This window comes from Halichoerus grypus, chromosome 13, assembly GCF_964656455.1.
Source record: "Halichoerus grypus chromosome 13, mHalGry1.hap1.1, whole genome shotgun sequence".
NCBI classification, from domain to species: Eukaryota; Metazoa; Chordata; class Mammalia; order Carnivora; family Phocidae; genus Halichoerus; species Halichoerus grypus.
In genome coordinates, this window is record NC_135724.1 from 8,717,340 (window position 1) to 8,733,759 (window position 16,420).

General features: G+C 35.4%; 1 protein-coding gene, 1 long non-coding RNA gene and 1 pseudogene across 5 annotated transcripts in view; 1 reads left to right on the forward strand and 2 right to left on the reverse strand.

Moving 5' to 3' along the window:
* The window catches only part of LOC144379829 (uncharacterized), a 487,118-nt gene that overhangs the window by 397,657 nt on the left and 73,041 nt on the right, over nt 1-16,420 (forward strand). The gene's annotated exons all lie outside the window — the stretch shown is intronic.
* The window catches only part of CCDC102B (coiled-coil domain containing 102B), a 191,855-nt gene that overhangs the window by 2,197 nt on the left and 173,238 nt on the right, over nt 1-16,420 (reverse strand). For 2 of the 4 annotated variants that reach the window (XM_036107921.2, XM_078060180.1), the window contains exon 9: nt 11,460-11,669. The exons of the other annotated variants lie outside the window; for them this stretch is intronic. In XM_036107921.2, coding sequence (XP_035963814.2) covers nt 11,460-11,669 — 210 coding nt within the window. The remainder of the gene's footprint in view (nt 1-11,459; nt 11,670-16,420) is intronic. 4 annotated transcript variants of the gene reach the window in all.
* LOC118545572 (microtubule-associated protein RP/EB family member 1 pseudogene) lies at nt 12,970-14,280 on the reverse strand (annotated as a pseudogene).

The window sequence follows — 16,420 nt, forward strand, 5'->3', positions numbered from 1 at the left end:
CTTGGTATGGAATGCTCTTATACCAGGCCTCTCCAGGTAATGACTTCCTTTCTCCTTTCTGATCTCATTCTGAATTGTCATTTCCCAGGAAGAAGCAATAACATAAATCTACTAATTTTCAGCATTTAACACAGTCGCCATTGTAGACTTTTGCTGATGATTTGATTTGACTGTAGGTTTTATGAGGACAGCTGTTGTGTGTCTTGCCACCCTTATATCCCCTTATCTACACTGAGTGTCTGAAATATAGATTGGCTATCTCAACATCTATTCCAGAGTTCTTCTAGTTTTCCCTCTTGAATTGCTCAACACCTACATTTTCTTGAATCTCTTACAGCTAGACCTCCAGATATGCTTTAGATGCTGGAAAAGAAATGTGCTCAAGCAAGGTCTGAATTTGGAGCTGATCTCAGTGGGGGGAGAGTGGCAACAAGAACTTACAGAGCTGGCAAGTCCATCATAGGGTACCTTCTATCCCCATCTTGTAGCTAAGGTAGAGTGACCATGGGGACAGGGATGAAACAGTGTCAGGGAACTCTGTCTCTTCCTGATACCTTGTCTGAGGAACCCATTCTCTAGTGAGGCCTACTCTGTGGTGGTCCACCAGCGGTCATTCCTGTCCATCCAACATGGAGTTTGCCCCCCAAGTCCTAAGTCATCAGATTTCTTGTATTCTATACCTTTCTGTTATTTATCTGTTTTGGGATACCTACAACCAAACTTTGAGGTCAGCAAATGTTTGTTGAATTAATCAATAAACAAATGAAAGAGTAGATGTCACCTGATTTAAAATACATTTTTTTACATTTAATAGATGAGATACCTTTTATAAAATTATGTCTTAATATTCTTGTTTTTGAAAATGATATATTACAAACACATGTGAGATAAGTAATGGGATGAATAGCACCATCTGAAAATTCATATTGCCTCATCACAGAAAAAACTGAAAACCTTTTTATCTAGTTTTGATTAAAAAAACTGATATTTCCTTTACAATCATTAAAAATAAAAACTGAAATGAATTTTATCTTAAAATGGATTACATGCTAATAAGCAAAAAGTGGATAAGACAAATCTAATAAAAAGAATGAAAAAGGCATTCCTCATATGGTACAAGTTAAGTTAATAAGCAGTGACTCATTCAAATATAAAGGCCAGAAAACATTAAAACTCAGATAATTATCTGGAGAAAAGGACACATTTGGGCTTTAAAATTCTGTAAATCCAAATTTTCTTTCCTTTTTTCATATTTGTATACAGAGTCAAAGGACATAGTTCTAATTATGAAACGCTCATTAATATGGCTAAAAAACATTCCAGCTACATCCACCCAAATCGAGCCAAATAAACAGTTTCTTTGGGAGAAACTGAATTAATTCTATCTGGCTTAAGGTAGGCTAATTAATTTTAACTGGCTTAAGGTAAAATTATTCTTGTAATACAGACTCAGCCAGCTAATGATTTCTCCATATGCTACTGTCCCCCACACCTGCTCCACCTTGGCACAGCAGACCTCTCACATTTCCCTGCTCTTTCCCCACGTTGTCAAGGACATGCCACCAAAACAGCCACCAATTTGCCTCCAGCACAGAGAACCAGATTTTCAAGCATTAGTGCAGTAGATTGGAAAATAAATTTCATTTGTAGTGTTTATCTAAATTAACTATGAAGTGTATAAAACATTCTTGAAAGTAATTTGAAATTGTCATTAACAAAGATATTTACCGTATTCACTAAAGTTACACACACACACACACATATTCTTCAATAATGCCAAATCAGAAATAACCTGAAGTCATTTACACTTATTACAAAGGGCATTATAATACATTTTGAAAACACCGTGTGTTGACTTGTGGTTTTCCAAGTTTTAGTGGACATAAAAATCATCTAGATACTTTTTTGGGGGCAGATTTTGGCTAAATTTATCAACATTTTATTTTTACTTATTTTTTGGCTGTGAATATAATTTTTTAAAATTTTTATTCAAGTTACAGTTAGATGACATACAGTGTAATATTAGTTTCAGGTGTACAATACAGCGATTCAACACTTCCCTCAACACCTGGTGCTCATCACCACAAGTGCCCTCCTTAATCCCCATCACCTGTTTCATCTACCAGCAACCCCCCCCCCACCTCCTCTCTTGTAACTATCAGTTTGTTCTCTGTAGTTAAGAGTCTGTTTCTTGGTTTGCCTCTATCTTTTCTCTCCCCTTTGCTCATTTATTTCTTAAATTCCACATATGAGTGAAATCATATGGTATTTGTCTTCCGTGACTGATTTATTTCACTTAGCATCATACTTTCTAGCTCCTTCCATATCATTGCAAATGGCAAGATTTCATTCTTTTTATGGTTGAGTAATATTCCACTGTGCATATATACCACATTTTCCTTATCCATACATCAGTGAATGGACACCTAGCTATTTTAAAAAAAATACATACCTTCCTACTTCCCAAGTTACATGTCTATTAATTTAGAATTTTCATTTTCAGAAAGCACCCCATTTGGTACAGTAGGACCATGATCCACTTCAGGAAACACTGCTCCAGGAGATAAGAACATCTAATCTATTTTTAAATTCCTTCTCTCTACCATGTGAATTCTGCTGAACATGCAGGGAATAACATGATTTCAGAATGCTAGAAAAGGAGCTGAATGTGAAATATGAATGTGATTTGTAATTATTCTTTCTTGATTCACGTTACACTAAAATAGAACCACCTTCACACATGCACACACACACACATACAAGGAACTATGTAATGGAAAATTAAAGTTGGTTAAAAAGCAAAGAGATAATTGTTGCTGGTTACTGAAATATTGATGCTTCCTCTTCTGTTTTCCTAGAATTTAGAGAGAATTAGAAAGCCTGCCAAATGCTGTGGGGATTTAAATACCATTAAATTAAGCAAAATAAAATGATAGGGAACAGAAAGTGATGGGCAGTAGCAGAGAAATATGAAATGAAAAATCTCTCAATTACGTCAGCAACCATATTAAACTTAACTGCATGAATTAAAAAGAAATAAATCCAGCAAGTGGAAAGAGTACACTAAAGCTGTATCAGGAGCCAACAGCCATTTTAGTGAAAATAAACTGAAATTCTAAAGAAATATTACATTGTCCTCATGAACCCAAATTAGTGCTTTTATTTAAACCTAGTAGATAACTTTTGGAAAACATAAAAGGATAATGGAATTTTGGTACTGGAAGAATCTCAGCTATTTATTCCAGACTCTTCTCTTAAAAATGAGAAAACTAAAGCACAGAGTATTATTCGGCCAAAATATTGAGCACAAACCAGGATAAGAATTTTATTCTTTCATTCTCTAACCTCTGGTCCCATTTTCCTGTTATAGATTTGTTGAATCACACATTTGGCAGTTACCACTTTCACTGAATAATAATATGGATGCTCTTTGGAGTCTCTTTTGTAAATCCACTAATTCCATTCATGAGGGCTCTGCTGTCAGACCTAATCAGCTCCCCAAAGCACCACCTCCGAATACCATCACATTTGCAATAAGATTTCAACATATGAACTTTGGAGGGACATACACATTCAGCAGTTCTCAATATTCCCAAAAGTCATCTACAGATTCAATGGAGTCCCTATCCAAAGCCCTATTGCATTTTTTTTTTTTACAGAAATAGAAAAGCTGATCTTCAAATTCATATGGAATTTCAATTGGCTCCAAATACCCAAAATGATAATGAAAAAGAAGAAGAAAGTTGGAGGAGTCTTATTTCTTGATTTCAAAATTTATCACAAAGGTACAGTAATCAAAACAATGTGGGACTGGCATAATGGTAACCATGTGGACCAATGGAATGAAACAGCCTCCAGAAATAAGCCCATACATCTGTAAACTAATGATTTGCAACAAAGGTACCAGGACAACTGAATTGGAGAAATATAGTCTCTTCAACAAATGGTGCTGAAGCAACTGGGTAGTCATATGTAAAATAATGAAGCTGGATTTCTATCTTATACCACAGGTGTATAAATTAACTCAAAATAGGTCAATGACTTAAATATAACAGGTTAAACTATAAAAGTCTTAGAAGAAAACATAGGAGTTAAATCTTCACAACCTTGGATTTAGCAATTGACTCTTAGAAATGAAACTTTAAAAGAACAGGCAACAAAAGAAAAATGGATATACTGGATTTTATCAAAATTAAAACTGCATACATCAGAAGACATTCCCAAGAAAGTGAAAAGACAACCTAAAGAATGGTAGAAAATGCTGGGAAATCAAGTATCTGAAAAGGATTTAATAACCAGAATACCTAAATAATTCTTACAACTCAGCAACAGAAAGGCAAACAACCTTATGTTTAAAAAAAAAGGGGTAAAGAGCTTGAATAGACATTTCTCAAAAAAAGATATATAAGGCACAGAGAAGGGTTTTTAAATCACCAGTCATGAGGGAAATGCACATCAAAACCACCATAAGATACCACACTACACACCCACTAGGATGAATATAATTTTAAAAAGACAAAACAAAAACCAAAAAAGAACAAGTGTTTCTGAGGATACGGACAGCCAGGAACTCTCATACATTGTGATAGGAATGTCATGGTTCCGCCACTGTGGGAAAAAAAAAAAACCTCACTGGTTCCTTCAAACATTAAATATAGAACTACCACATGACCCTGAAATTCTACTCCTAGTTATGTACCTAAAATAATTGAAAGCAAATGATGAAAACAACCGAAGTGTCCATTGGCACATAAATGGATGAACAAATTGTTTTATACCCATAGAATTAAATACTGTGCAACCTAAAGGAAAATGAAGTACGGATGTACACACAGACCTTGAACACCCCATATTTAAGTTAAAAAAGCCAGACACAGAAAATTACAGGTGTATGATCCCGCTCATATGAAATATCCAGAACAGGTAAGTCCATCGAGAGAGAGAGCAGACTTGCGGTTGCTGGAGGTTCAGGGGAGTGAGGGATGGGGAATTGCTGTATAATGCTTACTGGGTTTCCCTTAGGGATGATGAAAATGTTCTGGAATCAGTTAGAGGTGGTAGTTGTACAACATCGTGAATGTACTAAATGCTACTTGGTTATTCATTTTAAAATGTTTAATTTTATGTAATGTAATTTCACTTTAAGAAAAAGGAAAAAACAAAAGAGTGAATGTCCCAGACCTATGGGTTTTTCCATCATCTTATAGTTTTATTTTTTATTTGAATTTTAGTTTTATTTTTATTTTTTTTATTTATTTTTTTAAAGATTTTATTTATTTATTTGAGACAGAGAGAATGAGAGAGAGAGAGAGAGCACATGAGAGGGGGGAAGGTCAGAGGGAGAAGCAGACTCCCTGCCGAGCAGGGAGCCCGATGTGGGACTCGATCCAGGGACTCCAGGATCATGACCTGAGCCGAAGGCAGTCGCTTAACCAACTGAGCCACCCAGGCGCCCTTAGCTTTAGTTTTAAAGAAGTATTATAACCATAGTGTTTCATCATTTTAAATAAGAAACTAAACATTATTTTTTATCATTGCTTTAAATCAAGCTAATATAAATCCGATAACAGCATGTGAACTGCCAATCATTTTGTAATAATATAGTGGATTATTAATAGTACACTAGATATATCAAACACAAAATGATATAATTTCATATCTAAATGTCACAATTTATATTATAAAATTTCATGAAGTTCTAAATCTGCAAAATATAAGTGACCTAAAGTGTGAAAATTTGCATCTTGATTTTAATTGGCTATCAGATAAAATATCATTGATCTGGTATACAGGAAAGAGATTTTGAAAGATATTATAAGCCTCCAATAACCTTATAGACCTCATTGCCCTCTAACATAGAATAAAAGGAAAGTAAAAGAATCAAAGATAAATCAAAATATACAATGAAATTTAAATAATGAAAATGGAACATACATTTATTTATTCATTTGATACACATTTAAGAAGGTGTGCCAAACACTGTAGTAGGGGTTGGGATTTACTATTCATAATTTTAATTTAATAAGTTATGACAGGGGCACCTGGGTGGCTCAGTTAGTTAAGCGTCTGCCTTCGGCTCAGGTCATGATCCCAGGGTCCTGGGATCGAGCCCCGCATCGGGCTCCCTGCTCAGTGGGGAGCCTGCCTCTTCCTCTCCCTCTGCTGCTCCCCCTGCTTGTGCTCTCTCTCTGTGTCAAATAAGTAAAATCTTTAAAAAATAATAATAATAAGTTATGACAACATTTGTGTTTTATAAGAAAAAGTGAAATCCCACCCAGTGATAATATATTCCTAGAAACGAGGCTTCATATATCAAAATCTTATTTGTGTACCTATTCTCCAGTGGAGAATCACAAAACAGAAAGAAAAAAATTAAAACCCCTATTTTAGAGTTTATTTATAAAAATCAATTTGTTGGGCGCCTGGGTGGCTCAGTTGGTTAAGCGACTGCCTTCGGCTCAGGTCATGATCCTGGAGTCCCTGGATCGAGTCCCGCATCAGGCTCCCTGCTCGGCAGGGAGTCTGCTTCTCCCTCTGACCCTCCCCCCTCTCATGTGCTTGCTCTCTCTCATTCTCTCTCTCTCAAATAAATAAATAAAAAATCTAAAAAAAAAAAAAAATCAATTTGTTGTATGCGTGTGTATGCGCGTTTGTGGGCAGCATGCATGTGTGTATTTAAGGGTGAGTGAGGGCAGTCATATTAGAGAAAATGTCACCCTATTGTGTAGTAAATTGATTTATTTCAATCCAGTAGGAACTTTCAGTAGATACCTCCTTATGACATTCATAAACAGTACTTAAGAGTCTATCTCTGGTAACTTCAGAAATTCTTGGGGAAAAGAACACTGTTCTGCTCAACCCATACAATCCCATGGACTTTTGTTAAAATGTATACAAAATCATGGATGCGTTTCTAAGTTTTATGAAATAACTAAATTATCAATTCATAAAAGACACCCACATGTAGCTTAGTGTTTTGCTACAAAGAAGGCATTCTTCAAAATGAATTATTTTCATTTCTATACACAAAATATATTCCACATATGAAAGGGTTAAAAACTGCCATATATCCAAAATTCTCTACCTTAATATACAGTTTTACTGATCACCATATTAAAAATTAAAATTTCTAGTATAGCTCAGGAAGCAAAGCTATGTAAGAACAGTTAAAGAAAAACATGAAAGGACTCTATCTAATAACATCAAATTATGTTATTCTATATTTAAATTATTACTATTTTATAACAGTTTAAGAATAGATATTATTTTTATTCTTAAATTATTCAATAATTTTATGAGCAAAGAAGATTTTGAAAGAGAAATGTGAATGAGGAAAAGTTAACAAATCCATAGGTTTGCCTGCGAAACCTCTGAATGAAAATATTTCTGAGGGTAAAGTTACTAAACTAAGTAAATATAATGTCATTCCTACTCAAGGAATGGACACTGTCAGAAAAGTCAATTCATTAGGAATTGACTTTGATGGCCTTTCCACTCTTAGATTAATTCATCATTTTCCTGAGACACATCAGTTACCACTCTGTCACATTAACTTTCTGAAAATGACCCATAGTGTGACCTGAAGGAAGGGATTCAGTCGCCAGAATGATTTAAGAAAACAAGCCTCCAAAAAACTTCATGAGAGGCATGCTGACTAGTTCGTGGGGCTTTACCCAGTAGAATACTGACCCCTTTTTCCAGTAACTTTTCACTTTAAGAAGTATTATTTGGAATGGAGAATACATATACTGCATATCAGCAGAATTGAGGCTTTCCACGTACAAAAATCTGTCTCACTTCAATAAAGTAAATAAAGTAAATCAGCATTTATAGGATAGGAATCGTATTAAGGAAAATGGTTGGGAATTACAATTCTACTTTTCTCCATTACAGCAAAATCAGGACATATTTTGATAAATATCAGCTTATATGTGTTTGTTCCCATTGTGGTTATTTTGTTATTCTTCTCACTTTATAGTGGGCACACACTTCACTTTTCACTTTTTTGTCCCTCATTTTTCTTCTCTTTTCCTCTCTTCTCCTCGCCTCTTCTCTCTGTCCTCCTAAAAGTTCCTGGAAGGAACAAAAGCTCAGAAAGAGATTAGAATTCATCAAGTCCTTAAAGTTTCCTTTTCTTTTTCTTTTCACCAAGCCCTGGTGAAGATGTTCTTTTCTTAATCACATGATTTACCAGTTGTCTTGACACTTCCTTCTCTCTGTGTCTCTGGTAGGCATGGCCCCACCTCTCAAATGTTCATACTGATTAGTAATTTTCCAGTCTATTCATTAAGAGTTCAGGTGTACTGCTCGGTTTTTTTAATTGTAAAAGATTTGATGCACATCCAGCTTCAACATAGGACATAAAAACAACCACAAGATGGAGATTCATGTGATGAGATCATTCATGTTAAGGAGAATCTTTGTCTTTAAATTAACAGTACAACTTATTTTATTCTTTTAAAAGATTTTATTTATTTGAGAGAGAGAGAGTGTGTGCACGGGGATGGGGAGGTGCGAGTGGAGAAGCAGACTCCACAGGCAGCCGGATGTGAGGCTCCATCCCAGGACCCCGAGATTATGACCTAAGCCAAAGGTAGATGCTTAACCAACTGAGCCACCCAGGTGCCCCAATAGTGCCATTTAAAATGAAAAGATACTTTCTTTAAAAATTTATTCCCTATAATACTAAAGCCAAAAAAATGCAAAAATATATGCAAAATATAGCACTGTATATTTCAAATATATAGGTGAAAATCTTCCCCTTTTGTATAAGCAAGAATTTATAAAAAAATTCATTGAACAGAGAATGTTAAAATTCAACAAATTAACACAATTTATTGATTTGTAGATTTTTGTGAACAGCAGGCAATTTTGTGTCTGTCACAGACACTTATTAAATGTGATTAGATATAAAGATAACATAAGAGACTTTACACCTCTTTTAGAGAGTGATAATTAAGTGGTTATTGTTTTGTCACATGTCAGCACCTATTTCCAGTGTCACTCATATATAGAAATTATATTCACATAGATATATGCTGCTTCTATATGGTAATTACATACCTATGTACATGTGATACTCCTATACGATACTTACATGCATAATTTATATACATATAAATTAGTTTTTATTAAAATGTTAAAATTACAATTTGACTTCATGTTATAATAAAATCCACAGTATTCTCTGGACTTAGGCATGTTTTATATGCAGCTTGGTTCATTTGGCATTTGGGGACATTTGAATCTTGATCCCAGTGGGGATCTCTGTGGCACCAAGGATTCTGACCTGCAGCTGCTCTATGATAAGTAATTATTTTGGTTCAGGTAGTGAGTCTGAATTCTTAATGAAGAGCATAAGAATCATCAACACCTCTTCCTGGTCATCAAGGAAATATATACTTAAGGAATAGTTTTCTGACTGATGAACACACCCACTTTTTTGGTCAGACCTTCCAGAATCTTCAGTTTCCAAGTTCTGTTTATTTCTTAGCTGAAGAACTGCACTTGTCCCAAAGAGCCCAGGTCTGGACCCTGTGCCCGCTGACAGGACATGCCAACGGACATATATGCCAGTTCCAAACAGTTCCCAATCGACCCTTATATTTCCTAACTGACACACTTTATATTGTAACATTTTGATGTAACTAGATAGGAATCAAGATGAAACAGAATGAATTGCTTCCTCTGTATTCCCATTCTATTTTATTAGCAATCATTATGATAAACTACTGATAGTAATTTATGTGTTTATCCCCCTACACAGACTTTAAGCCCAGGCTGGGCAGGGATAGGATTCATTAATCTTCACATCACTCAGCTTCTACAACAGTGATGGACACAGAGTGTTATATAAAGGCTTGTTCTGTTCAAGTGAGTCAAATGCAAGCAGGTATTTTGATGATCAAAACTTGTTTCCTAATTGAAATAATTCTGTACTTTTACAAGTAGAAGTCTGTACAAAAACAGATTTATCAGTTGTATATGTCAGAACCAAATACCCTATTATGGTTGGTTTCTGAATACATATAATAAAAATTATGATTACTGACTATAATATTTCACTTTAGATATCTACACTGCCAAGTCATGGAATTCTAATGCAATTTAATCTTGCAATTGCAATTAATCCCTAGAATCCCAAAGAATAAGGAAAAGTGATATGGAAATCAATTTTTCTGGACATTTAGGTTTTAGAGCTCATGTGAGTATGAACTACTTATATAACTAAAAATTGTGTAAGACTGTTGAATCACAGATCTGTACCTCTGAAACAAATAATACATTATATGTTTAAAAAAAAAAAAGAGGATAGCAGGAAGGGAAGAATGAAGGGGGGGAAATCAGAGGGGGAGACGAACCATGAAAGACTACGGACTCTGAGAAAGAAACTGAGGGTTCTAGAGGGGAGGGGGGTGGGGGGATGGGTTAGCCTGGTGATGGGTATTAAAGAGGGCACGTTCTGCATGGAGCACTGGGTGTTATACGCAAACAATGAATCATGGAACACTACATCAAAAACTAATGATGTAATGTATGGTGATTAACATAACATAATAATAAAAAAATAAAAAAATAAAACATTTTAGCTAAAAGTTTAAAAGAAATAAAAATATGAACTTATCAAACTCACTTTTAATTCACTATTAAAGAGATTGAGTGAAATAACAGAATTGTGCATTAAGATACTGTAGGTACTTTAATGGAAGAAATAGAAACAAGATGTAAATGTTTTGCAGCATGTTGACACCAAAACACACAAATTGCAACTGCCATTAGAGATTTTTTTTTAAATCTAAAAGCTATTTATTTTTAAAAATTCCATCTATAGCAGGAATAATGTCTATTGGCCTTAGGATAAAACAATTCCAAAAACCTGAAGTTCTCAAAGTCCGACGTTGAATTTAATTCTAGCTTTAATATTTATGTTATAGCCTATAAAAGCTATTTGCAACATGATGCAATGATTTGACTCAAAAATAATTTTTCTGAAACTAAAAAAGAACCAGAGGAGAGTAAACTTCAGCTAAATTGGAATGTTTATGCAGATACTATCACTACTGACAAATGCTTATTCCACAGCTGTTCAAACTAATGGAGAAATTTACTTATTGAGAAATAAGATCAATTGCTTGAAAAATACTGAGACAAAAGTATAAAAGGAAACAAAAAACACAAAGGTCCATCCCTTCACTTTTTTCTTCCTTCTGGAAAAGCTTGAAACTGTCAGATTTGTCCTATTCTAACATTTTCATACAAAATTTGTTAAACTCTTGTGTTCATATTCATGAACAATGTTATTCTACCTTATGATGAGAAAGAGAGCAAGCGATCAGAGGTTAAATAGCACAAAAGAAAATGCTCAGATTTGGAGGTGGGTAAAAGGGAAGGCAGCGTCGACCAGCATGAGGGGGGCATGTATAGCGAGCGAGAACATCCCTTCCGAGGAGCACCCATACCTTTTTTTCTTCCTGCCGTTCAATTTGTGATGTCTTGAAATCAGGACTTTGAGAGTTTGCACTGAATCTGTTTTTCCCATCCAGGAGCTCTTCCATTTCTTTCACCTGAGCCTTTAGCCTTCTATTTTCTTTCTCCAGTCCTTGTTTCTGTGTTTCAAGTATTTCCCTCTTGTCCCACTCTGAGATATTTTCAGCCTGCAATCTCTCTAGCTTCACAGAAAACACAAAGAGGCAACATGTAGCACTTATAATTGCCAAAAGGCAAGGCACCCAGCAAAAAAGCCCACACTAAGAAAGGTTCACAGATACGTACGTTTATATAATTTTTAAAAAGAAAACTGTATTTGTCTGAAAAGTTGTAAACAACACAAAGGTCCTAAGACCACGCCATGCAAAGGTAAATATAGCTTTCCTCTTGGTTTGTAAGACTATGTCTATAACCATACAGACCATATTTGTCAAGTAAATATGTCAAGTGAAAAACGATGGTATTCTGCCAACAATCTCCACTTAAATGATGAACATTTGTTGATTGAGAAGGCACAAAATAATTTCTTGGGCAATTCTGGTTGCATGGATATAGCTCATGTATTCATTCATTCATTTATTTATTTATTTGCTATACCTTTCAAGTTCCACATATTATGCTGGTCACTGAGAACAAAGACAAGTGAATGTAATAGAATAGTATAAAATCCATAATTAGAGTATATAAAAATAGTCAAACACACAGAGTGAGTGGTTAATTGGATTTCTAGGGAATAGAAGTTGGCAACCATGGCCAGGGGGCGAAATCTGACCCAGCCATTTTAGTATATTCCATAATAACAGTTTTCTTTTTTTAATAGTTGAAAAAAAATTTTTTAAGAAGTACTATTTCAGACAAATTAACATTATATAAAATTCCAATTTCAGTGTCACAAATACAGTTGTATTGAAATGCAGCCACATTCATTGGTTTACATCTTGCATATGATTGTTTTCACATTAACAATGGCAGAGTTGAGCTGTTGGGACAGAGACTATATGACCAGCAAAGCCTCAGTTATTTACTATCTGGCCCCTTACAGAAAAAGTTTGCTCATCTCTGCTTTCTTTTACTCTTAAGGCATTTATTTATTAAAACGTTCTCTGCCAAGATTTCACATTAGCTTAAAATTCAAATCAGTCTTTACATTTCTCTGCTGAGGTCTCCACCTCAGTGTATCACATAAAAATACCTTCTCCAGCAATCAGTGTTACCAGCATCCACACGGTGAGCCCCATGGTCAGGCTCTTTGTCCCCTAGGTGACCCAACTAGATGTTAATACTGCTCTGCTACAGGGTAAAAGCTCCTAAGTCAAACTCATTGGAAAAGGGGTGAAACTTCTGCAAAGTGCACTTAAGTGGTACTGTTTGCTCATGAAAAGAAACCAGTGAGTCCTCTAAGAATAATAAAAGGGGGTATTTTACAGTTAAGCACATGATTTGGAGTGAAGAATTCAGATGTTGCTCTGCTGGTCCAGGCTGTTAATACTCCTCTTGTTCCTCCTGTGGGCCCCCTTCATTAGGTATCACAAAGCCTTCATCTGTGGCATACAGAATGTCCACGATCCTCTGCAATACCGGGTTGTTTTCCCTCTCGTTCTCCTGGTAAATCAATTCAATGTTCCTTAGCTTTCCAAAGTAGAAATCTCTTTCTTTCTCCAAGTCTTCGACAGTAAGTTTCAATATGGTGACCTGCTGCATCAATTCAGATGCTTCGTCATCCCCGTTGCCCACACCAGGGTTCTTCTGCACCACACCCGGGCCAGCCTTAGGGGTTGCAGTGGTTCTGTGTGTTGCAATGGGCCTCTGTGGAGCTGTGCTGCTAGAGCTGAGAGGTTTCTTCGGTTTGTTCAGAGCTGGAGCAACAAGGGAGGGAGCCACTGCAGTCTCTTGACCTTGTCTGGAAGCTATGGGGTCATAGTCTTTTCCATCATAGTTTGCATCAAAAAACTTCTTAAACCACTAAACAAATTCAAAATTGTCCTGAAACTTTCCTTTTACTAATTTGTCCACAGGAATTATTTTGTCAACACCCATTCTCTTAAAACCTGCTTGTAGTATTTTGAAGTTCTGGATGTATTCATGTTCTATCTTAGCCTGGAACTTCACTTTCTTCAAGGCAATGGAGCCAGGGAACAGCATGTCCCTGAACTGACAGTAGGCAGCCCCTGAATACAACTGCTTGATCTTCGTCAGATTCAGCTGCAAAGACTCATTGATCCAGGCCAGCATGTCATGTCGACTTAGGTTATCATTGGTGACTGATGTTGAATATACGTTCACTGCCATCTTCGGCTCTCGGTGGGACCGTGTCCAATGCCTGTGCCTGGCTTTGGTTCCGTCTTCCTCACCTCTGCTTTCACCCCATGGTTCCCAACCAAGGCTGCACATGAGATTCTCTTGGAGAGATGTTTATAGTTACCAGTGACCAGGACCCACCTCAAGAAGTTTTGATTTAATGGATTTAGGGTAATTTTAATGTCTCCTTTGCTCAGTTTTTCTTATTTTAACATTTTTATATTTAGATTTTAAAGAGGCAATATCAAATGTGTTAATTTTATGCAGTTTTATTATGTTTACATAGTTGCTCATTATTAGAGTGAATTGAATTACATTTGCCTGTTATGATTTTTTTTTTCTTGTTCTGGATATAAATAGAAATGATTAGTAGCTCTTTCAGCTCTGAATTCTAATACTGAGCTCTGAATTCTAATCTTGACTTCACCACTGATTCTATGTGGTAAGCTCAGTCTGTTAACTTCATCTCCCCAATATGGGCAATCTATTCCCCAAAGTGACAGGGTTTGTGAAAAGTAAAATTAATTAAATAGAGAGGAAAACACTTTTCATAGCAATATTCTACTTAGAGAAGAAACACTGTGGTAATATAATTTGGGAAAAATAATTATATAGGTATTTCTCCCACAAATTTGGGCATATGTATATCCAGATGTCAAAGTAATTTTATGGCATAGATCTGGATGGTGAAGCCATTCTTCACAGTAGAAAAACAACTGGAACCTAGTCCTGATCTGTCACTTTCTCATTGGCTGAATCTGAAATGTTTCTTCTTTCTGTTCCTGTTTTTAAATAAAATTAAGACGAGGACACCAGACCCACAAATTTGTGGAATTATAAGGACTGAAAGAAATCAATTATTCAAAATGCCTTGCAAACTATGTAACATGATTAAAATAGGAGACATTTTTAAACTGTTAAGGATAAAAATTGGAAATTATTTATTTTTACATTGTTAGTTCCAAATGGCTTGACTGCAGAGTACTGATTAGCATTAGACTATTATAAAGTATTTTTCATGACATTTTAAATTCTAAAAGAGAAATCAACTTAATCAAAATCAACTTAAGAATGTTAGACTTCAAAAAGAAGAAAAATGTTAGACTTCAAAATATCTTTCTATTTAATCTTTCTATTTAAATATCTTTCTAATAAAAAATTTCTAAAACCTGCTTTTTCATATACATAAAATTGTATCATTATTGTAGAAAATATTCTGTTCCCAAATCTAAGAGAGGTTCTGGCTTCTAAAAAGCAGGAAACAAAAATTACATTCTTGGGAGTAGATCTTGTTTATCAATTAAATATAATAAACTATGGGATCAAATTTTATTTTATTTTATTTTTAAAGATTTGAGACAGAGAGAGAGAGAGAGAGCCTGTGCGTGCAAGTGGGGGAAGAGGGGCAGATGGAGAGAGAGAATCTCGGCTGAGCGAGGAGTCTGACGCCAGCTGGACCCCGAGAGATCATGACCTGAGCCAAAATCAAGTCGGACACTTAACTGACTGAGCCACCCAGGCACGCCAGGGATCAAATTTTAGATGATGTGGTTTAACATGTGGGGTATCTATTTGGGGATACGAGGTGAAAATAGTATTTCAAAATCCAATTACCAACATGTCATTTTTTTAATTATTAAGATTAATGCTTAAACTTTTTGACTATCATCACATCACTTATCAGAATGAAAATAATAAAGCTATCACAAAAAGTCATTAACTTGGTGATGAAAAATTAATTTTAGGAAAATGTATGTATTTCTGGCCAAGGACAAATATGTTATGTCAAGGCTTTGTGGAATTGTAGGCATTTAAAAGAAATTGCTGAAGTCAATTTTATACCTGATAACAGATTACAGGTAGAACTCAGGTTTTATATAAGTAACAGATGGTTTGAATGAATAAACTCCAAATCTTTAAAAAAAGAAAGGAATGATTTTATCAGTTGTAACAACAAATCTGAAATAATGATGTCTGATTATTTGCTATTTGCAGGTTATTGACACAGCAATTATTTCATAAATTTATGTATACAACACACACCAAAAAGTAAAGGTTATGTAGAAATTGGAACATCATAAATATTATAAACCATTTTATTTCTGTTTTCATTTTACAAAATTTTTTCTTATCAGATTATTCTTTTTTTTTTTTTTTAAAGATTTATTTATTTATTTATTTGAGAGAGAGAGAATGAGAGAGCAAGCACATGAGAGGGGGGAGGGTCAGAGGGAGAAGCAGACTCCCCGCCGAGCAGGGAGCCCGATGCGGGACTCGATCCAGGGACTCCAGGATCATGACCTGAGCCGAAGGCAGTCGCTTAACCAACTGAGCCACCCAGGCGCCCTCTTATCAGATTATTCTTTTCTAAGAATCATATGAAAATCTATTACATTAAAAGCCATTCAACTGAGGGGCGCCTGGGTGGTTCCGTCAGTTAAGCCTCGGACTCTTGATTTCAGCTCATGTTATGAACTCAGGGCTGTGAAATCTAGCCCACCTTGGGCTTCGCACTCACTGGGGAGTCTGCTCCATATGCTCTCTCCCTCTGCCCTTCCCCTGGCTTGTCCTCTCTCTCTCTCTCCAAAATAAATAAATCTTAAAAGGCATTCAACTGAATGCAAGTTAAAAAGAA